The sequence below is a fragment of the Oncorhynchus keta genome, unplaced genomic scaffold, assembly GCF_023373465.1.
Source record: "Oncorhynchus keta strain PuntledgeMale-10-30-2019 unplaced genomic scaffold, Oket_V2 Un_scaffold_3208_pilon_pilon, whole genome shotgun sequence".
Taxonomy (NCBI): domain Eukaryota; kingdom Metazoa; phylum Chordata; class Actinopteri; order Salmoniformes; family Salmonidae; genus Oncorhynchus; species Oncorhynchus keta.
Genome location: NW_026290915.1, coordinates 171,436 through 194,307, shown reverse-complemented (window position 1 = coordinate 194,307; position 22,872 = coordinate 171,436). Strand labels below are relative to the sequence as shown.

General features: G+C 43.6%; 1 protein-coding gene and 1 long non-coding RNA gene across 3 annotated transcripts; both read right to left on the bottom strand.

Annotated features, from left to right (window-relative positions):
* Positions 1-1,495: 1,495 nt before the first annotated feature.
* On the bottom strand, positions 1,496-20,991 carry LOC118374594 (Bardet-Biedl syndrome 4 protein-like). 2 transcript variants are annotated; one of them, XM_052515863.1, is made up of 16 exons: positions 20,924-20,991; positions 16,318-16,360; positions 13,344-13,423; positions 10,351-10,414; positions 10,008-10,119; positions 9,620-9,692; positions 9,336-9,389; positions 9,048-9,175; positions 7,814-7,868; positions 7,586-7,654; positions 5,690-5,842; positions 5,285-5,456; positions 4,240-4,309; positions 3,688-3,826; positions 3,049-3,265; positions 1,496-2,756 (listed from the first exon to the last, which is right to left on the bottom strand). In XM_052515863.1, exons 1-16 carry the CDS (start codon positions 20,948-20,950, stop codon positions 2,578-2,580), a joined length of 1,635 nt encoding a protein of 544 aa, XP_052371823.1. In that variant the 5' UTR covers positions 20,951-20,991; the 3' UTR covers positions 1,496-2,577. The 2 variants fall into 2 exon arrangements, with proteins under 2 accessions (XP_052371823.1, XP_052371824.1); XM_052515864.1 differs by having other exon boundaries at positions 20,885-20,961.
* Positions 18,672-20,874, bottom strand: LOC127928674 (uncharacterized). Its single transcript, XR_008131768.1, has 2 exons — positions 19,659-20,874; positions 18,672-19,374 (listed from the first exon to the last, which is right to left on the bottom strand). It is a non-coding gene; the product is annotated as an uncharacterized LOC127928674 (long non-coding RNA).
* Positions 20,992-22,872: the final 1,881 nt, after the last annotated feature.

Below are 22,872 nucleotides of genomic sequence, written 5' to 3'. Positions count from 1 at the left end.
GGACACAAGGGGGTTTTCTCGTTTAAGCAAAAGACAGTCCTCCGTGAACTAGAAGCCGGGGCGACAGGGTAGCCACAAAGGGTAGTACAAATCTGTCGTTCTGCCCCTGAACAGGCAGTTAACCCACTGTTCCTAGGCCGTCATTGAAAATAAGAATTTGTTCTTAACTGACTTAAATAAAGGTAAAAAAAAAAAAATAAGTAGTCGAGGAGTGTGTCAGTTAGTAGCAGAGAGGAAGATCCATCATCTTTCTTAGTAGGCAAACGGACGTAAGAATGTTCTCCTCTCGTCGATAGAAACCTTCCATCAAGGATACTCATGTGTATCCTATCACGGAAGGGTTTTGAAATCTGCCACACCCCCTTTGAATTAGCTTTTGTTTTGTCCGATGAGGAAAAACATGCACACGTTTAAAAAACATATGCTACGTATTGTTTTATCTATAAAATGTATTGTACAACTTCATTTATTTGGGATCCACCCCTGTAAACGTCACTTGCCTAATGACGCACGAGTGGAGAAGGACCGTCTAAAATTTAAGCAAGCGGCATTCCATCCACGTTCACTCTCCTCGATGAACATTCATTGACACTTTTTCAGAAGGAGCCGCGATAGGGCGAGGTGAGCAAATCAAATTCATAATAGGCCAATGTTTATTATAAGCCGGTGTTTTCACACATGTATGGTCCTTACAAGCCAACACCTGCTAACCATGCGTACGTGACCAATCATTTTTGGGGGAGTTAATTAAGCAATTAACATCCCATCAGGCTTAGGGTCACGTCTAAAAATTATGGGCATGCCATTATTTTTGGAACTATGGCCATGTCCCCATAGGTGACAATGCCCCCACCCACATATGCCATGGTCATCTGTCACCGGGGCCGTTTTTCAAAAGTTATCGGATAGGATTAAATGCATAGAAATAATGAATGGAACGGACAAATTATTGATCTGAATTGGGACTCTCGTCCTATTCTACTTCTATGCATTTAATCGGGATAGATAACTTTAGAAAAACGGCCAAAATGCAGATCTCAACCCAATAGAACACTTATGGGAAATGTTGTAGTGGCGTCCGAGACAGCGTTTTTCACCAATAAAAACAACAAATGATGTATTTTCTCTTGGAAGAATGGTTTCGCATCCCTCGGATAGAGTTCCAGACACCGGTAGATTGCAGCTGGCCAAACTCCCTATTAAGACACCAAGACACAAATGGCCACCCGGACCATTTACATTGACCCTCCCCTTTTGTTTTTACACTGCTGCTACTCGCTGTTTATTATCTATGCATAGTCTCTTTACAAATTACCTCGACTAACCAGTAACCCCTGTATATGGCCTCGTTATTGTTATGTACATTTCTTGTGTTACTTTTTGATTCGATAAAAAAACGTGTTTATTTAGTAAATATTTTCTTAACTATTTATTGAACTGCATTGTTGGTAGGGCTTGTTCACGGTAAGGTTTACACGGCGCATGTGACATAACATTTAATTTGATGTATCGTTTATTTAGTCAGTTACCTGTATCTTACATGCACGTTCACACACACTTACACAAATGAGTCTTCTGCGTGTCACAACTGTTAGCCGCTGAGCTAAAGTCAAGTTTTTAGTCTCAGACAAGGCTACTGATCACGCCAGCATGGTTTACCCAACCAACCGTGTCGCATTTAGCCGAACACTACTCTGACTAAAATAAAGAGCAGAACACTATCAATCACCTTCATGGCACTTTGGATTTTGCAACAATAAATACACATCTTCTGTCAAACATCACAATTTCTAAACATCTTAAAATTCCACAATAGTTAAAAAAAGGCCCTTGATAAATCCATATATTAGGTATAAAACACTACAATCTTTATTTCCCTCATCTCATTCATGATTGTCATATCTTAGAGGTTACTTAAATGGAGGAATGTATATTTAGTGTCATTATAAACAATAATCCAGACCTGCCACTGACCAAGGCTAAGTAGAAAAAAACAAATGCTGCATTTGACACAGCCAGATAGAGAAAGTTGAACAGGAAGTATCTGAAACTACTGAAAAGAGATCATGTCAAGGCCTTTGATGATCAGGAAGTCAACTCATTATGACACCTCTGGCTGGCTCACCTTGGTTAGTAAGACCATTAAGAAAGAGCAACATAAAGCACTTTGTAACAAGCTAAATCAAAAAGCTAGTGGCCTTGTGGCCTTCGACTAACTATTCTTGATGAAAACTAAAATGAATAGAGACCGAGTGACATTCTGGGAGTGATGATACACTACAGGCCTGTGGACTAGATAAGCTGAGTGACATTCTGGGAGTGATGATACACTACAGGCCTGTGGACTAGATAAGCTGAGTGACATTCTTGGTGTGATGATACACTACAGGCCTGTGGACTAGATAAACTGAGTGACATTCTGGGCGTGATGATACACTACAGGCCTGTGGACTAGATAAGCTGAGTGACATTCTGGGCGTGATGATACACTACAGGCCTGTGGACTAGATAAGCTGAGTGACATTCTGGGCGTGATGATACACTACAGGCCTGTGGACTAGATACGGGACGTCTAGTCTAGTTCAGCTCTTGCTTCAACTTGTTCTTCTTGACTTTGGGTTTGGCTGCCAGAGGGGGCATGGTGGTGGAGGGGTCTGACTCTTCTGGCTGAGGGGCTCGGGTGGGGGTGGTCTCCACATCAGGCTCCTCCTCCAAGGCCAGGGAGGGGGGCGTGGGCTGGCTGTGGGGGGACACTCCTGAGAGACAGGTATTAGATATTGAAAATGTAACTAAAGTATATGCAGTGTTCTGTAAAGAGTTAATGTTGTATTGGTGTTACACTTCAAGGAGCTCTCAGAGATGTGATTCAAGTTAACAGTCTACTGACAAGATCATATTATTATGTTAACTTGACACGTATCTATCTCATTCATATACCCTAGTTAATTACCAGTAGTGTAGTGGAGGGTAAACACTATGTTAAGCGAGCGTTTACCCAACTATCACGGAAAATGCATAAAAAAATATAAGGATGGTGTGATGTGTTACCTGTGGGGAGTGTGATGCTCTTGTTGTAGCCTGCGGCGGAGGACATGGCCTGCTCCAGGGCCTGGTTGGTGCCTAGCGGCTGCTGGGAGCTGCCAGGGGTTTTACTGGGGGCCCCAGCCGAGCGCTGCTTAGACTTGGGGTCTTTGACCGGCTTGGTCCACTCCAGGCTCTCTCCCACCTGCAAGGCAGTGGCCATCTTCTGAGCCATGTCCATTAGCTAAGGAAACAAAATGGCTGTATTTGGAAAAGTCAAGAAATTGAAGAGGGCATTTATTGTTGTTGATATTATTAAGCCGAAGCGAGAATGTGGTACAATATACTGACCATACTGTATTACATTAAATGCGTCATATTAACATCAACATCACGTTAATGCAACATTGGCAAACGTTTCTCTCTTCCATCAGTAGTTTGAGCTCACAAGAAGCTGCTGAAGGGAGGACGGCTCATATTAATGGCCAGAAACAGAGCAAATGGAATGGCATCAAACCATGTATTTCATACCATTCAACTTATTCCACTCCAGTCAATACCACAAGCCTGTTCTCCCCGATTAAGGTGCCACCAACCTCCTGTGTTTGACCTACACTGTATGTGCCATGTCAGACAGAGTATAGAGAGGAAGCTACTGTATTGTACCTCAGGGTCAAACTCGGTGTTGCTGTCCTTCAGTATGTTGACTTTCCTTTCCATCTCCTGGTACTGTTGCAGGGCTCCCTTCTTGTCCCCGTGGTTGTACAGCAGAATGGCAAAGTTCAGGTTGACCAGAGGGTTGGACCTGGGAGGAACACGGAGCCAGTCAAAACAGATGGGCTTGAGATAGATAGGTAGATCAGTAATCAAAGGTAGAGTCAGCGATGTACGAAGTAAACAGCAATATTGGGTTGATGTCCGCAACAACTAAGAGCATTAAAGCGTGAGGTATTCTGATCACAGGAGGCTGCTGAGGGGAGGATGGCACATAATAATGTCCGGAACGGCGCAAATGGAATGGCATTAAACACCTGGAAACCCTGTGTTTGACACCAATCCACAGATTCTGCTCCTCCCCCTCGGCCTGCGGTGCTGCTCGTGGAAATATCGTATCTCAGTCTCATTTTAAATGAATTACATTCAACACAACTTGAACTACGTGGATTGACTCAGGACAAAAGTTCAAACTATATGGAAGTTCGATTGGGAGGAACTTACTGGTCTAAAGCCACAGCTTGTTCATAGGATCTCCTGGCATTGTCCACGTCCTCCAGATTGGTCAGTGCAACTGAAAGAGGAGAGTGGTCAGTTCAGTGGGAACTACAAAAACTAAACCTATAAAACCTATAGAAACCTGTAAACATCCATAAACACATTATAAAACAGATCCCATTACATTAACACTATTCCAGGGTAAATATAAGGGAATGCAATGTGGTACCTTGAACCAAATATTTAAGGTTGCAAGTTACATAGTACTCATAATGCCCTAGGCACAGATTTAGCCTGGTCTTGGACTTAAAGGACTGGGCTGGATCTGTATCTGGGGAAAGTGGCACATAAAGCCAATTCAGATGGGAGCAGGCCGGGCAGGCTAGTGTTACCTGCTAGTAGCATGTAGAGTTCTCCCAGGCCAGGCTAGTGTTACCTGCTAGTAGCATGTAGAGTTCTCCCAGGCCAGGCTAGTGTTACCTGCTAGTAGCATGTAGAGTTCTCCCAGGCCATGCTAGTGTTACCTGCTAGTAGCATGTAGAGTTCTCCCGGGCCAGGCTAGTGTTACCTGCTAGTAGCATGTAGAGTTCTCCCAGGCCAGCCTAGTGTTACCTGCTAGTAGCATGTAGAGTTCTCCCAGGCCAGCCTAGTGTTACCTGCTAGTAGCATGTAGAGTTCTCCCAGGCCAGCCTAGTGTTACCTGCTAGTAGCATGTAGAGTTCTCCCAGGCCAGCCTAGTGTTACCTGTTAGTAGCATGTCGAGTTCTCCCAGGCCAGCCTAGTGTTACCTGCTAGTAGCATGTAGAGTTCTCCCAGGCCATGCTAGTGTTACCTGTTCGTAGCATGTAGAGTTCTCCCAGGCCAGCCTAGTGTTACCTGCTAGTAGCATGTAGAGTTCTCCCAGGCCAGCCTAGTGTTACCTGCTAGTAGCATGTAGAGTTCTCCCAGGCCAGCTAGTGTTACCTGCTAGTAGCATGTAGAGTTCTCCCGGGCCAGGCTAGTGTTACCTGCTAGTAGCATGTAGAGTTCTCCCAGGCCAGCCTAGTGTTACCTGCTAGTAGCATGTAGAGTTCTCCCAGGTGGGGCTGCAGGTTGGTGGCAGCGCTGAGGAAGTAGAAGGCAGAGGCATACTGCTGCATGGTGAGGTGCACCAGGCCCAGGTTGTACAGTACCTTCCAGTCAAACGGAGACAGGTAGTGGGCCCGCTTCAGGCAGCTGATGGCCTGGTTCACACAGAAAGGACACGGGAAAGGAGAGGGGTTTAACATGGCTAGACAACAAAACAACAACTGTCCTTAAACTGTCATTTGAGGTACTGTAGTGTACTGTAGTCTTAGTATGCCCCTTTGATGCCATGGAAAGATATGACGTCTGTCATATTTGATCTATCATATGACATACATCTGTCCTTGACACCATTTTATATGTACAGTACATGAAATATGAGAATACGCACTGCTACATATTTCTTCTTGCCAAAGAAGCACATGCCGATGTTGTTCCAGAGCGGAGGGCTCTCGGGGACCATGCACGCTGCCACGCGGTACTTGTTCATGGCCACATCAAAGTCCCCATGGGTCTGCATCATACTGCCTGCTGCCAGGATGGCCTAGTAGGGACACATACACATAACTGACATACTGTACATCAGGGATCACCAGCTAGATTCAGCTGCAGGGATCACCAACTAGATTTAGCTGCAGGGATCACCAGCTAGATTCAGCTGCAGGGATCACCAGCTAGATTCAGCTGCAGGGATCACCAACTAGATTCAGCTGCAGGGATCACCAACTAGATTCAGCTGCAGGGATCACCAGCTAGATTCAGCTGCAGGGATCACCAACTAGATTCAGCTGCAGGGATCAGTCAACTAGATTCAGCTGCAGGGATCACCAACTAGATTCAGCTGCAGCTGAGGGCCTGATTCAGCTGCAGGGATCACAAACTAGATTCAGCTGCAGGGATCACCAACTAGACAGTTGCAGGGATCACAAACTAGATTCAACTGTCCTTCAAGCTAGATGTCATTTGAGGGATCACCAACTAGATTCAGCTGCAGGGATCATCAACTCTTCAGCTGCAGGGATCACCAACTAGATTCAGCTGCAGGGATCACCAACTAGATTCAGTTGCAGGGATCACAAACTAGATTCAGCTGCAGGGATCACAACTAGATTCAGCTGCAGGGATCACAAACTAGATTCAGCTGCAGGGATCACCAACTGAGATTCAGCTGCAGGGATCACCAACTAGATTCAGCTGCAGGGATCACCAACTAGATTCAGCTGCAGGGATCATCAACTAGATTCAGCTGCAGGGATCACCAGCTAGATTCAGCTGCAGGGATCACAAACTAGATTCAGCTGCAGGGATCACCAACTAGATTCAGCTGCAGGGATCACAGAACTGGATTCAGCTGCAGGGATCACCAACTAGATTCAGCTGCAGGGATCACCAACTAGATTCAGCTGCCAGGGATCACCAACTAGATTCAGCTGCAGGGATCACCAACTAGATTCAGCTGCAGGGATCACCAGCTAGATTCAGCTGCAGGGATCACCAACTAGATTCAGCTGCAGGGATCACCAACTAGATTCAGCTGCAGGGATCACCAACTAGATTCAGCTGCAGGGATCACCAACTAGATTCAGCTGCAGGGATCACAACTAGATTCAGCTGCAGGGATCACCAACTAGATTCAGCTGCAGGGATCACCAACTAGATTCAGCTGCAGGGATCACCAACTAGATTCAGCTGCAGGGATCACCAGCTAGATTCAGCTGCAGGGATCACCAGCTAGATTCAGCTGCAGGGATCACCAACTAGATTCAGCTGCAGGGATCACCAACTAGATTCAGCTGCAGGGATCATCAACTACAGTACCAGTCTAAAGTTTGGACACCCACTCATTCAAGGGTTTTTCTTAATTTTTACAATTTTCTACATTGTAGAATAATAGTGAAGACATCAACACTATGAAATAACACAAAAAGTGTTAAACAAATAAACATTTTAGATTCTTCAAAGTAGCCACCCTTTGCCTTGATGACAGCTTTGCACACTCTGGGCATTCTCTCAACCAGCTTCATGAGGTAGTCACCTGGAATACATTTCAATTAAAAGGTGTGCCTTATATATATATATATATATGTGTATACATTTTTGGGGGAAAGACATTTTTTACTCAGAAAACTTGGGCGGCCAAATAAAACGGATTTGTGTCACCAGTTGGGGAACCCTACAGTACATTATACACATACAGTACATCAGATTCAATGTTGCAGTTATACAGTACATTGGTGTCAGGGGTTTATAAAAAACAAAACAAGCTTATAAAATGGTGGCCACTTACCTTATAGTTATTAGGGTCATAAGTAAGTGCATTCCCGAGATGTTCAAATGCTTTTTGGTATTTTCCCAACTGTGAAAGATTATCAACAATCAGCGCGAACAAACATCACCATTCTGGAAAAATAAAATGTACATTTTTTTGGGACACAACATAATATACTAACCCATTCCCGAATAAAAAAAAACATTTCACTCTTAAGAGTGTGTTCAGAGTTGATTGCAGACCCACCTGCAGATACAGGAGCCCCAGAGTGGTCAGCAACTCTGCATTCTCTGGAGAGAACCTATACAGAGGGAAAGACACCTCTAATATCACCTTCACGCCTGCAATTACACATAATAATGTCTATCTACACTTTGCCTAATGCAAATGGAAGAATGGAGCTTGGAATTTGCTGATTATTTAATGGGTTTGTTTCAGCATAATTGCAGAGTATTAATTATGACTGGGGGGGGAAGAAAAGACTTAAAGAAGGAGCCCTGAGAGGAGGGGTGAGGTTGAATTAAGGCTCACAGTGGTTAGTCTAATTAAAAGCAAACCGAGTAGCTGGGCATCTTGATGAATTAATTTACCCAATAGGCAGTAGTAATAATGAACACGGAAAGGCGACCCCATATATACACTGACCTTTGCCATTACCTTATTTCCTCCGCTGCCCTGGATAGGACGATTATTTAATGGATATTTGGGCTTTGACCCTATATCCATACTAATATCCATACTGACTTACTCATACTAAAATACTATTTGCTAGTATGGATGCACAAACAAATGTATTGCTTCGTAATATGCTAGTGAGAGTATTGAAATAGATTTGGACTTTGTACAGTACGTTGAACAAGGCCATGAGTGGCCTTCAGTCAGAGATGATAAGTGAGCCTGATTCAGTTGTTTAGACGATTGAAATCAACAATTTTAGAGTAGAAAATGTAAAACTAGTGTGATTACAACGAGGAACAGATCCCACTGTTCAAAGCACAGCATGTTTTCTTCGTCTTTAGGGATTTTTTACTACTCTTTTATTCCATCTTAAATGAACATCATTAATAGCTATGTAGGGAAAATTACCCTTCTGCGGCATAATCATTACTGTGAAAAGGTTGTCTAAAACTCGTATATATTATCATCGCTCTATTATTAAACAACTATTCCCTAATGAAGGCTTTAGTGCTTCCAGTTTTTTGAATCATGTAAGTTCAGTGAAAGTTGTTCCTCTAGTATTAAAAACTAACACATTGGGTTTTTAATAACAAAGCAACCTTTCAACAAACCTACGTTTTCTTCCATGAGGATGAACTTCTTTGAAACAACTTAATTACAGTGAATGTTCTCCGTAAATGTCACCTATTCACAATTCTTTAAAAAAACAAATGTCCCTTAGGATATTTTCTAGGGCATATTAGAAGTGGTGCAAAGTTTCCCAACTTTTAGAACAGTTTGTTTGAACTTGTAACAAACTTACTCCACTGCACTCTTGTACACTTCGATGGCTTTGTCCGTGTCTCCCGCCAACAAGTGGACCTTTCCCAGTGTCATGAATGTCCTGTCGTGTTTTTTCAACTGCAGGGCTGCATTCAACTGCTGTTCAGACTGGAATACAACAGATACAGTATCTCTACTCCATCATCCACCGTCAAATACTTGTACACTGGCTGAGACGCCATTTCATATTGACATTTGAATGATAAAATAACCCTTTAGTCTAATTACATCCTTATGAACAGTGTGTCAAAATCCAGCTCATACTTACATTTTGGAAGTCTTTTATGAAGGAATAGCATACACCCAGATTATGGTTGATCTCCTGGAGTGAGAAAAATATCAGAGTGGCTATATGGAGCTACAACACAAATTAAAATGTCTGACTATGCATATAGTTCATTGTTCCACTCTTAAACCCTATAGCTGAGAAGCAGTGTGTAAATCCAGGAAGAGCAATGCTGATGGATAAATCTTACGATGCCAATGGTTACAGGAAAAGGCCAAAGATAAGCAACTCTCCCGAGTAGAGGAAACCACAATCTTTTCTCTTACCCAGTCTTTCTCATTGAGCTTCCCAGCTTCCTGATAAACCTCAATGGCTGCCTTGTGTTTCCCCAACAGAAAACTGAAGGACAAAAAGATGCATAAACAACTATAAATGGAAGTACACGCACAGAGTAACCCTAAATTCAACATCTCCTAAATCAGCTAATGTCCGGTGGGTATTCTGCTGCAAAATGGTAGACGTGCATCACCAAGGCGGATGCCGAACAGTTCCCATCCCTCATACCATATAAACTACTTTGATCTTGTAAGGAACCCTGCACGAACACAATCTTATATCGTTATTATATTCTGTATGACCTTTTCCTGGCCTGGGCCTGTAGAGTGATCTGATTAACAGCAGTGTCTCGCTGAGGCAGGGGTACTCTCTACTCACAGTGATCGGGCCACTTGTTTGAGGTTGTCGGGGCTGGTGGGATTGAGGATGGCACAACTCTGGAACAGCTCCAGGGATGGCTGGATCTGCCCCTCCAGACGCAAGATTAGCGCTTCATTGCAAGAAAACAGGCTTTTATGTTAGCATGAAAAGGCGTTAAACCGACACATTAAATTCTAAGGCGCAGTAGGGGGTAGAAGCCTTTTTTGGGGGAGGAAATGTTACATCTAACGCTTGGTTTTGACTGGAATAGACTAGAGCTCTGTTGTGGTTGGGATAAACCGTTTGAACGTGATGAACACATGATGAGGGATGTGGAACGTTATGTAGTATGGCTTCTTACCTTGTACATATATGGCATATTCACACATTCCCTGGGTCTCCTGTAGCTGCTCTTTGATCATTGCCTTTGGGAAACAACAAACATGATCTCTGCTCCTAGAGCAAACTGATGTTACAAGAATATTGCAAGAACTGAATATCAATAGTATTTCCTAAGTTGGTAGTCTCTTCCCACAGCCAGTATCGCCAACACACTGGGGTGGAGTGCCATGAGTCTGGCAAGGAAGACTAATACATTGGCTACACTCAATTTTGTGATTGACAGATAAAGCATTCCTATGACAACTAAGACAGACATACAGGTAACTGGCAAAATAATGTAAAAAATACCTTTTAAAAGTGTCTTTGCTCGCTTTGAGGACAATACAGTGCCACTGACACGGCCTGTTACCAAAACCTGCGGGCTCTCCTTCACCGCAGCCAACGTGAGTAAAACATTTAAACGTGTTAACCCTCGCAAGCAGACGCTGCCACGGCCCAGACAATGCACAGACCAGCTGGCTGGGGTGTTTACGGACATATTCAATCAATCCCTATCCCAGTTTGCTGTTCCCATATGCTTCAAGAGGGCCACCCTTGTTCCTGTTCCCAAGAAAGCTAAGGTAACTGAGCGAAACGACTATCGCCCCGTAGCACTCACTTCCGTCATCATGAAGTGCTTTCAGAGACTAGTCAAGGATCATATCACTCTACCCTACCTGACACCCTAGACCCAATCTGATTTGCTTACCGCCCCAATAGGTCCACAGACGACGCAATCGCAATCACACTGCCCTAACCCACCTGGACAAGAGGAATACCTATGTAATACCTATGTTCATCGATTACAGCTCAGCATTTAACACCATAGTACCCTCCAAACTCGTCATTACGCTTGAGACCCTGGTCCTCGACCTCGCCCTGTGCATCTGGGTCCTGGACTTTCTGACGGGCCAACCCCAGGTGGTGAGGATGGGAAACAACATCTCCACCCCTCAACACTGGGACCCCACAAGGGTGCGTTCTCAGCCCTCTCCTGTACTCCCTGTTCACCCATGACAGCGTGGCCATGCACGCCTCTAACTCAATCATCAAGTTTGCAGACGACACTACAGTGGTAGGCTTGATTACCAACAACGACGAGACGCAATACAGGGAGGAGGTGAGGGCCCTTGGAGTGTTGTGTCAGGAAAATAACCTCACACTCAACGTCAACAAAACAAAGGAGAGGATCGTGGACTTCAGGAAACAGCAGAGGGAACACCCCCTTATCCACATTAAGTTCCTCGGCGTAAACATCACGGACAAACTGAAATGGTCCAGCCACAAAGACAGCGTGGTGAAGAAGGCTCAACAGCACCTCTTCAACCTCAGGAGGCTGAAGAAATTTGGCTTGTCACCAAAAACACTAACAAACTTTTACAGATGCACAATTGAGAGCATCCTTTCGGGCTGCATCACCGCCTGGTATGGCAACTGCTCCGCCCACAACCGTAAGGCTCTCCAGAGGGTAGTGAGGTCTTCACAATGCATCCCTGGGGGCAAACTACCTGCCCTCCAGGACACCTACACCACCTGATGTCACAGGAAGGCCAAAAAGAAGAGAACAACCACCCGAGCCACTGCCTGTTCACCCCGCTATCATCCAGAAGGCGAGGTCAGTACAGGTGCATCATAGCTGGGACCGAGAGACTGAAAAACAGCTTCTATCTCAAGGCCATCAGACTGTTAAACAGCCACCACTAACATTGAGTGGCTGCTGCCAACATACTGACTCAAATCTCTAGCCACTTTAATAATTAAAAATTGGATGTAATAAATGTATCACTAGTCACTTTAAACAATGCCATGTTATATAATGTTTAAATACCCTACATTACTCATTTCATTTGTTTTTACTGTACTCTATACCATCTACTGCATCTTGCCTATGCCGTTCAGCCATCGCTCATCCATATATTTATATGTACATTATTCTTATTCATTCCTTTACACTTGGTAGTTGTTGTGAAATTGTTAGATTACTTGTTAGATATTACTGCACAGTCGGAACTAGAAGCACAAGCATTTCGCTACACTCGCATTAACATCTGCTAACCATGTGTAAGTGATCAATAAAATTTGATTTGATTTAATAGGGCGTTAGGCCACCCCAAGCCAGAACAGCTTCAATGCATCTTGGCATATATTCTAGAATTGTCTGGAACTCTATTGGAGGGATGCGACACCATTCTTCCACAAGAAATTCCATAATTTGGTGTTTTGTTGATGGTGGTGGAAAACACTGTCTCAGGCGCCGCTCCAGAATCTCCAATAAGTGTAAGTGTTCAATTAGGTTGAGATCTGGTGACTGAGATGGCCATGGTATATGGTTTCCATGCTCATCAAACCATTCAGTGACCACTCGTTCCCTGTGGATGGGGCCATTGTCATCCTATGGGGGGCATGGCCATGGTAGCCAAAACATTTTATACATGACCCTAAGCATGATGGGATGTTAATTGCTTAATTAACTCAGGAACCACTCCTGTGTAGAATCACCCATTTCAATATACTTTGTATCTCTCATTTACTTAAGTGTTTCCTTTATTTTGGCAGTTACCTGTAGTAAACCAACATGCTTGGTTCATTCCCATTTTCACCCACAACAAGTGTTATAACAGCTGTTGTTACAAAACTGTACTTCTGAGATTGTGTAGTGGGTTCATTCATTATTTTATTTATTTAACTACGCATGCAGGGTAGGAGAAAAATAGCATGCGCTAGTAGCATTTTCAAATTTCCAGACAGAACACAGCTTGAAACAGAAGATTACATCACTGTCTTCTCAGCAGAAGACACTAAGACAAAGTGAGGGGGAGGGAGCCCTTGATGCCTTCATTCATTACTTGCATGCTGTCTAGGCTGACAGAAAGGTCAGTGTGACACCAATGCACATTAAACAAGGGGGAATGAATGACAGTCAGGGACTGGACCAGACCACCGGGAGAGACAGCGCGGCGGGGGGGGTCCTACCTTGCAGATCTCATAGTCTTTGCGGATGTAGTGCAGGTGGATGAGCCAGTTTCTCCTCTCCAGAATGGGAAGTTCCGGAGCTGAGGAGGAGAGGCAGAGTAGACATTCAGGGGTGATGAGGAGACGGCATATTGGCCCGATACCAAACAAACCCCTCCACCCTTTCTCATTTAAGGCCCTTGTTGACCCGCACTGATAAGAATATATTTAATAGAACAATCCATGACGTGGTCAGAAATCAAGTACAGAAAAAACGGTCTCATTCTGACCTCTCAGAACAACTGAAGCTGACATTACTGTATATGAGTTGAGTCATGCTGCCAGTGAATGGCCATTTCATGTTATACTATCTCAAATCAAAGTTTATTGGTCGCGTACACAGATTTGCAGATGTTATCGCAGGTGCAGGGAAATGCTTGTGTTTCTAGCTACAACAGTGCAGTAATACCTAGCAATACAAAACAATAATACAAAAAAGTAAAAAGAAAGAAATGTAGAAATATCAATAAGATACGTAATTAAATTAAGAAATATTTATAGTCTCTTCTGAATTATCATTGAAAATGCTCTCTCTTTAAAAGTTATGGTCATTTTATTACCTGAAACTACGGTGCTCTGCATCTGTCTTTAATAAGACAAGGACTGATGCAACATTTTCCAACAAAAACCCTCCGGGCTACTTTCCTCAGACATAATAAGTAAGTTAGATAATAGTTGTAGTACTGCTAATTGTTAGTTACAGACAATGATGTTGTTTTATTACGCCTCTGCCTTTAAGATATTATCCTTGTTGCCCAGGCAACCATGTCTTTAACAAGCTCAGTGCTCCTGACAGGAATGAGAAGGAGCACATGCTACAGACAGACAGACAATGGGGAACATGAAATTCAATACAGTAGGATATATTTGTTGAGCTAAGATGGCCATGCCAACCATGCTTCTGTATAACAGTACTGGAAACCTTTTCTCTAGCAGAACACAATTGTATTCAAGATAGCTGCCATTGTAATTCCAAATAGAGTGACTTCTTTGATTTCAGTAATCCTGTTATCTTGTACCTACCTGTGAGGCAGCAATAGGACACTGGCTATATGAAATGAAGCTGCCTGAGACTACACTACAGGGTATTGGGTGGATGTTGTTAGGTTAGTGCCTGTGGAAAAACTGTGATTTACACCAAAGCTCCCCTCTGTTTTATCTCGCCAATTGTTAAGTCGGAGCTCCAGTTTCTTACAGCAAGAACCTCGACTGGAAGCCCACTCTAACCCCACAGAGAAAGCCTTCCCTTTTCCCCTGTTCGCTGAGTGGTAGACTGCAGTGCATGGAGACGGCATCCCCCTCTCATATTTGCCGCATCAGATTTGGAGTGGCCTTATTTGTGGGCTTAATCCGCTTTGGCTCCTGCCGAGACAGCAATAATATTCTTGTCTCTGGGTTTCAGCTGCAGCCCTGTGGCACTTTAAGTCCACTCTTACTAAAGCTGGGCAGATTTTGAGGAGGGAAGGGGGGTTTGTCTGTGACATGTCTTCATGGGACAATAAAGAGAGAAGCAGCAATAGGAAGATGAACCCAGCATGGAACCGTCCAAATATAGCCAGCAAAAAGGTTTCATCCCCACAACAAAAATCCTCTCATTGTATGCATGATCTCAGTAATGTGTAGAGAGAGGAGACAGCTTTGTATTATTCTTTTCACCACAACAAAAAAGTCCAGCTGAGCAAAGAGGATAAGTTGGAGCAGAATGCTTGAAGAAAAGCCTGCTGGGATTAAAAGACCCCTGAAGAGGATCAAGTTCACTCTTCAACTTGTCACCTCTTAGGAAATTGAGGTCAATTGGAAGAGCTGTGCGTTAGTGTTTCTCCTACAATTGCTTTGTATCAATAACGTGACTTCTGTAGTGGGCTGCACAACAATATGAGTTGGCACACAAAATACAGTGGGTGATGTATGAGGGGGCCTAAGGGTGATATCATGGCCTTTTAAACATTTTATTAAAAAGGTCAACTTCTGTGGGATGGATGAAAACAATATCTACAAGCTATTCTATATGAATACTAGGCCTATATATTTTTTACTGTGTTCTGGAATATGGTTGCAAGTTTCTGTCAGCTTAAACGTTAGAAAAAGGGTAAGGGCGCCCTCTTTAGTCAAATAAAATACATGTTTAAAGTCTGTAACCCACTGCAGCGAGCATTAATTCAATTCTGGCATTTTGACTTAGTCTCGTCCCTATGCAACACTGAGGGTCAGGTTTCAACTGACGGACTGTTTTGGCAACTACGATAACGGGGTCCTCTTCAGACAGATCACAAAGCAGACATGCCAGATCACGAAGCAGATATGCCAGAATGTCGTGATTCGAAACCAAAGTTTGTGCATGCAAAACATTTAAAGCAGTTAATGCAAACTAGCCACTTGTGAAATGCACTCATAAAAAATAACCTACGTGATCTTCACCTTGCTAGCTATTTTGTATTTTATTCAAGCGGAAAAGGCAGTGACTTGGCAGCAGCGGATGCTGCTGAGCGGAGGACGGCTCATAATAATGGCTGGAATGGAGTCAATGGAATGCTATTAAAGACATCAAACATGTGTTTGATGCCATTCCAATGACTGCATTCCAGCCATTATTTTGAGCCGTCCTCCACTCAACAGTCTCCACTGGTAGGCAGTGACGTAGTTCTTCTGTCAAACTGACGTTCTATTACGTACAGACACTGTTATGCTGGAGCATTTTTTATGCTGGAGCATTTTTTAATTATGGGAGGGAACCTGGATGTCAAGAGTAATTTTGATTAGGGTGACCTTAGTAAATGCTGTCAGTTAGCCAAACCATTTCCCCTTAATAAATAGGCCTGTAGCATCATATATTTTTTTTTCTATAACTAATGCCCTCCACTGTCATGTTAAAACACAGGTTTATGTGACATTTCAATGGAAAACTGTAGTCACTGTTAAGTTATTAGACATTTACCTTTTGGAGCTTGGCGTTTCTTCGTCTCAGACGCCACTGGGAGCTGAAAAAGAGGGAGATCAATGAGTCTCAATTTTGGAGCAACTCCTGGCCTGCATCCTGCCACCTTCTTCACCATTCCCCTCTGAGGATGCATTGTAACCTACACCTGGACCATCATACTCTATTGGTCACAGACAGCCATTATACACTACACCTGGACCATCATACTCTATTGGTCACAGACAGCCATTATACACTACACCTGGACCATCATACTCTATTGGTCACAGACAGCCATTATACACTACACCTGGACCATCATACTCTATTGGTCACAGACAGCCATTATACACTACACCTGGACCATCATACTCTATTGGTCACAGACAGCCATTATACACTACACCTGGACCATCATACTGGTCACAGACAGCCATTATACACTACACCTGGACCATCATACTCTATTGGTCACAGACAGCCATTATACACTACACCTGGACCATCATACTCTATTGGTCACAGACAGCCATTATACACTACACCTGGACCATCAGACTAATTTGGTCACAGACAGCCATTATACACTACACCTGGACCATCAGACTAATTTGGTCACAGACAGCCATTATACACTACACCTGGACCATCAGACTAATTTGGTCACAGACAGCCATTATACACTACACCTGGACCATCAGACTAATTTGGTCACAGACAGCCATTATACACTACACCTGGACCATCATACTCTATTGGTCACAGACAGCCATTATACACTACACCTGGACCATCATACTCTATTGGTCACAGACAGCCATTATACACTACACCTGGACCATCATACTCTATTGGTCACAGACAGCCATTATACACTACACCTGGACCATCATTGGTCACAGACAGCCATTATACACTACACCTGGACCATCAGACTAATTTGGTCACAGACAGCCATTATACACTACACCTGGACCATCAGACTAATTTGGTCACAGACAGCCATTATACACCACACCTGGACCATCAGACTAATTTGGTCACAGACAGCCATTATACACTACACCTGGACCATCAGACTAATTTGGTCACAGACAGCCATTATACACTACACCTGGACCATCAGACTAATTTGGTCACAGACAGCCATTATACACCACACCTGGACCATCAGACCTTTTAGTCACAGACAGCCATTATACACTACACCTGGACCATCAGACTAATTTGGTCACAGACAGCCATTATACACCACACCTGGACCATCAGACCTTTTTAGTCACAGACAGCCATTATACACTACACCTGGACCATCAGACCTTTTTAGTCACAGACAGCCATTATACACTACACCTGGACCATCAGACCTTTTTAGTCACAGACAGCCATTATACACCACACCTGCACCATCAGACATTTTTAGTCACAGACAGCCATTATACACCACACCTGGACCATCAGACCTTTTTAGTCAGACAGCCATTATACACCACACCTGGACCATCAGACCTTTTTAGTCACAGACAGCCATTATACACTACACCCGGACCATCAGACCTTTTTAGTCACAGACAGCCATTATACACCACACCTGGACCATCAGACCTTTTTAGTCACAGACAGCCATTATACACTACACCTGGACCATCAGACCTTTTTAGTCACAGACAGCCATTATACACTACACCTGGACCATCAGACCTTTTTAGTCACAGACAGCCATTATACACCACACATGGACCATCAGACCTTTTTAGTCACAGACAGCCATTATACACCACACCTGGACCATCAGACCTTTTTAGTCACAGACAGCCATTATACACTACACCTGGACCATCAGACTATTTTGGTGACATACAGCCATCTTTGGTAGACTAGAACACTTAGTGAGTTTGATGCAGCTAGCAGTCCCTTTACTAGGCATGGCATGGATCTAGAGACGACATGCCTGTGTCCGTTTATGTAGGAGCTTTAATACACTCATTACCTCTTTCACCACCTTTTGTTGTGGGGCTTTCGCTTCCCTTATAACTCACTTTAACATAACATATCTACAATACAGCAACATCAACAGTAGTGTGTAACAATAACACATTGTTGCACACTACTCTCTGTAATTGTGATTGGAGCCCAGGAAGAGTAGCTGCAGCCAATGGGGATCCGGAATAAATACAAAATACTGTGTTTGGTATTTGTTAAAATGCAAGATTTGTCTGAGCTTTGTTGCCAAGTTTATTTGTTACATTTTCTATCACCGATAGGTTTTTTGTGTGAGTTTAAAATATTCAATTAAGTCTAAAATATGTTATTCAATTCATTGAGTGTTGATTTGATTGGACTAAATTGCATTGCGATGACTTTGCTCTACACATGTTCATAAAACCCATTTATTGAGGAGCTCTTACAAGAACAAAGTATTCACATAAAAACATCTTAAAAGTGTAAAGTAATGTAACATAACATTCACGTGAAAAAAAAAAATCAAGCAAAAACATTTTTTTTTAAATGTTGCACTGCAAATTCACATTGTTACAAAATGTTATTTTTGGCATAGCCACAACTTGAGCACCGCGATACTTAACAGTAATCACAAACAACTTGCACCACAAAGCTAAAACATCAGTGCACGGTTATGATGGTGTCATGTAAAGAGGTCCGAATTGCATCCCGTACAGTAGCAACACTTTCCTCCACTGGCCCTTGTAGTAAACTATGGTCTTGCTCTGTGAGCTTAGCCTCTGTCTGCTGATGATCTTGGCCAATGATGTTCCGGTTCCATTCAGCCAGAAACAATTATTTCTTCAGTTTGCACACATTGTGCAGTATGCAACAAGCCGTTACAGTGTCTGTCGTCAACTTAACGTCGATGCACTTCACCAAACATCTCTCTGAGTGTCCTTCAAGTGTCCTAAGACGTTGTCAATAGCCACCCTGGCAGAACTCAGGTGGTCATTAAACTTCTGCTGGTGGTTATTCAGAGATGTGTCCTGGGAAAAGCCTGTCATTAACCACCTCTTCAGGGTCTCCTACCGGATGAACTGGCATCTCTACACCAATGACAATCGCTGAACTCTGTGGAAGAGGAGAATAATTGTAGATTCAGAAACAATTGTATAGATGCAGTAAATAGGTCATTACTATGCTTGCAGAGGTTTTTAGTTATATTCTTATTCTCTATAACTGAAGCAAAATCAGATGTTTAATCACATACTTCCTGGGGGAAAAGATGCCCGCATATAGACATCAGTGAAGCTAGAAAAAGACAAACTGCTCAAATGTGGCTTATATCACCAAGTGGTAACATGGCCTCTATTTGTTTGTCAAAACAGAAATTAGATGAGCAGCAGAACACTTACCTAAGATTGTGATCAGCAACAGCCTGCAACACAGAATAATGCTGCCCTTTGCTGTTCAAGTAGTCCTTTGGATATTATTTTGAGGCAGTGATGGGGATGTGTGTCTCACCGATGGTCACCAGCACATTGGATACCAAGCTGCTTAAACCCACAGATGGTGGCTAGGATGCCTTTACCACCGGGTAGCGAAATACAGCGGGTGTACTTGTCTTCAGAATGATGCAAACAGTGGAAACACCGACTCCAAATTAACTTTAAATAATCTGGTGCTCGCTTGGTGTTGCACACCACCACCAAAAATAGAGCAGACGGTATTCAATTGTGTTTCAGACATTGGTGGTCTGTTTAGTTCCCAGACTCTACTAACTGTGCAAGGTGTTCAAATGTGGTCTGAGTCATGCGGAACTGTTTGCGCCTTTGATCGTCGTCAAAATCATCCAACATCATACTGCAAACATCTTCACCGGGTCTTCGACCCCGCTTCCACACACCTCGAAAGCATGTTGCATCCTCGATTGCTGCTTCTTCCGTCAGTACGCAAAAACCGTCGTCGTCTGTGCTGTCGTTCAACGTCATACCGTTGTCTGCTCAGGCGTATATTTTGAGTGAAATTATTCAGACAACTAGAAAGTAGACTCGGCATGCTCTATTGCAATTTCACTACAGCATTATTTACCAAATGCAGTAACGAAAGTACCTTAAGAAGGCTGGCTCCAGCAACACTTTCACCCGCAGTGTTTTCTGTCCAAAAATAACGTGTCGCCGACTAGTAATGACGACTTCACATCTGCTTGTGGCGTCCAGTAATATTGGTCTTCATTAAGAACGCAAGATAAATCATTTAACTATTTGATTTGAATGTACACGAATTATCGACAGTTATCGAGCTAAACAAAACCTGTTAATGTAGCATGTTGTGATAATTAGGTTAAGATTAGGTAAGGGGTTAGGGTTAGTTAAAATGCAAAACCTTCCAACTTTTGACGTTAATTTGACAAAAGATGGATCCCTTTTTTAGCCATGGCCCCATACGGAGCTGTAACGTCAACAATTACTGCTGTAACGACTTTGCTAGCATTAACAAGCTAGTCGTAAGCTAGCTGCTGTGTTTTCAGCTAGCTAGAGCTGGAGAATGCTAAGCAAGGCGTTTCTAGACATATTACACTGCTAACAACAAACATCCCAGCTAGTTTTATCCAAGACATTGCAGATTTTATTCGGTTTACCATTGTAATTCCAAATCATAGCAAGTAAATTATCCTCACAGTTAGTGTGTTTTCTTCGTCCGCCATCTTGACAGCACTGGAGGCTGTTGCTATGGTTACGCGAGAACGGGGTACTTTTGAGCTCTGTTTCAAAAAGCCTTCCCAGTAGCTAGATTATGAAGGACTTCTGTTTCTATCATCTCTGGCACTGCAGGGTTGGGGAAGTTACTTTGAAAATATAGTTTACAAAGCTACCAATTACTAAACACTAAAATACATTAAACTGCACTAAATCTACCCTTAATAAAAAACAAAGTTGACTACAGGAGTAGTAGTTCACAACACAAACTACTTCGTGATAAATGACCATAATTAGACATTCATATGGTCCCTCTGCCTGTGTGGGAATGATTCCGGGCACTCCTGTATCTCCCCTTTTATTCATGTTGGTCACACTGTCACAATATAGAATGTGACAGTGTCTGATGGTCCAGGTGTAGGTTACAATGCATCCTCAGAGGGGAATGGTGAAGAAGGTGGCAGGATGCAGGCCAGGAGTTGCTCCAAAATTGAGACTCCCTGACCAAAGGTGCAATGATTGAAGTGGGCCATTTTGCAAAAAATGTGTATGGAATTTACAGGCAGATTATCAATGATATCCTCGAGTACAAAGAAGGAGGCCATCTACAGTATAACAGGAGCAGAGGTGTGTTCACCCAGAGAAGGAGGCCATCTACAGTATGACAGGAGCAGAGGTGTGTTCACCCAGAGAAGGAGACCATCTACAGTATGACAGGAGCAGAGGTGTGTTCACCCAGAGAAGGAGACCATCTACAGTATGACAGGAGCAGAGGTGTGTTCATCCTACAGTATGACAGGAGCAGAGGTGTGTTCAAGGAGACCATCTACAGTATGACAGGAGCAGAGGTGTGTTCACCCAGAGAAGGAGACCATCTACAGTATGACAGGAGCAGAGGTGTGTTCACCCAGAGAAGGAGACCATCTACAGTATGACAGGAGCAGAGAAGGAGACCATGACAGGAGCAGAGAAGGAGACCATCTACAGTATGACAGGAGCAGAGAAGGAGACCATCTACAGTATGACAGGAGCAGAGAAGGAGACCATCTACAGTATGACAGGAGCAGAGGGAGACCATCTACAGTATAACAGGAGCAGAGAAGGAGACCATCTACAGTGACAGGAGCAGAGAAGGAGACCATCTACAGTATGACAGGAGCAGAGAAGGAGACCATCTACAGTATGACAGGAGCAGAGAAGGAGACCATCTACAGTATGACAGGAGCAGAGGTGTGTTCATCTACAGTATGACAGGAGCAGAGGTGTGTTCACCCAGAGAAGGAGACCATCTACAGTATGACAGGAGCAGAGGTGTGTTCACCCAGAGAAGGAGACCATCTACAGTATGACAGGAGCAGAGAAGGAGACCATCTACAGTATGACAGGAGCAGAGAAGGAGACCATCTACAGTATGACAGGAGCAGAGGTGTGTTCACCCAGAGAAGGAGACCATCTACAGTATAACAGGAGCAGAGAAGGAGACCATCTACAGTATGACAGGAGCAGAGGTGTGTTCACCCAGAGAAGGAGACCATCTACAGTATGACAGGAGCAGAGGTGTGTTCACCTAGAGAAGGAGACAATCTACAGTATGACAGGAGCAGAGGTGTGTTCACCCAGAGAAGGAGGCCATCTACAGTATGACAGGAGCAGAGGTGTGTTCACCCAGAGAAGGAGGCCATCTACAGTATGACAGGAGCAGAGGTGTGTTCACCCAGAGAAGGAGACCATCTACAGTATGACAGGAGCAGAGGTGTGTTCACCCAGAGAAGGAGACCATCTACAGTATGACAGGAGCAGAGGTGTGTTCACCCAGAGAAGGAGACCATCTACAGTATGACAGGAGCAGAGGTGTGTTCACCCAGAGAAGGAGACCATCTACAGTATGACAGGAGCAGAGGTGTGTTCACCCAGAGAAGGAGACCATCTA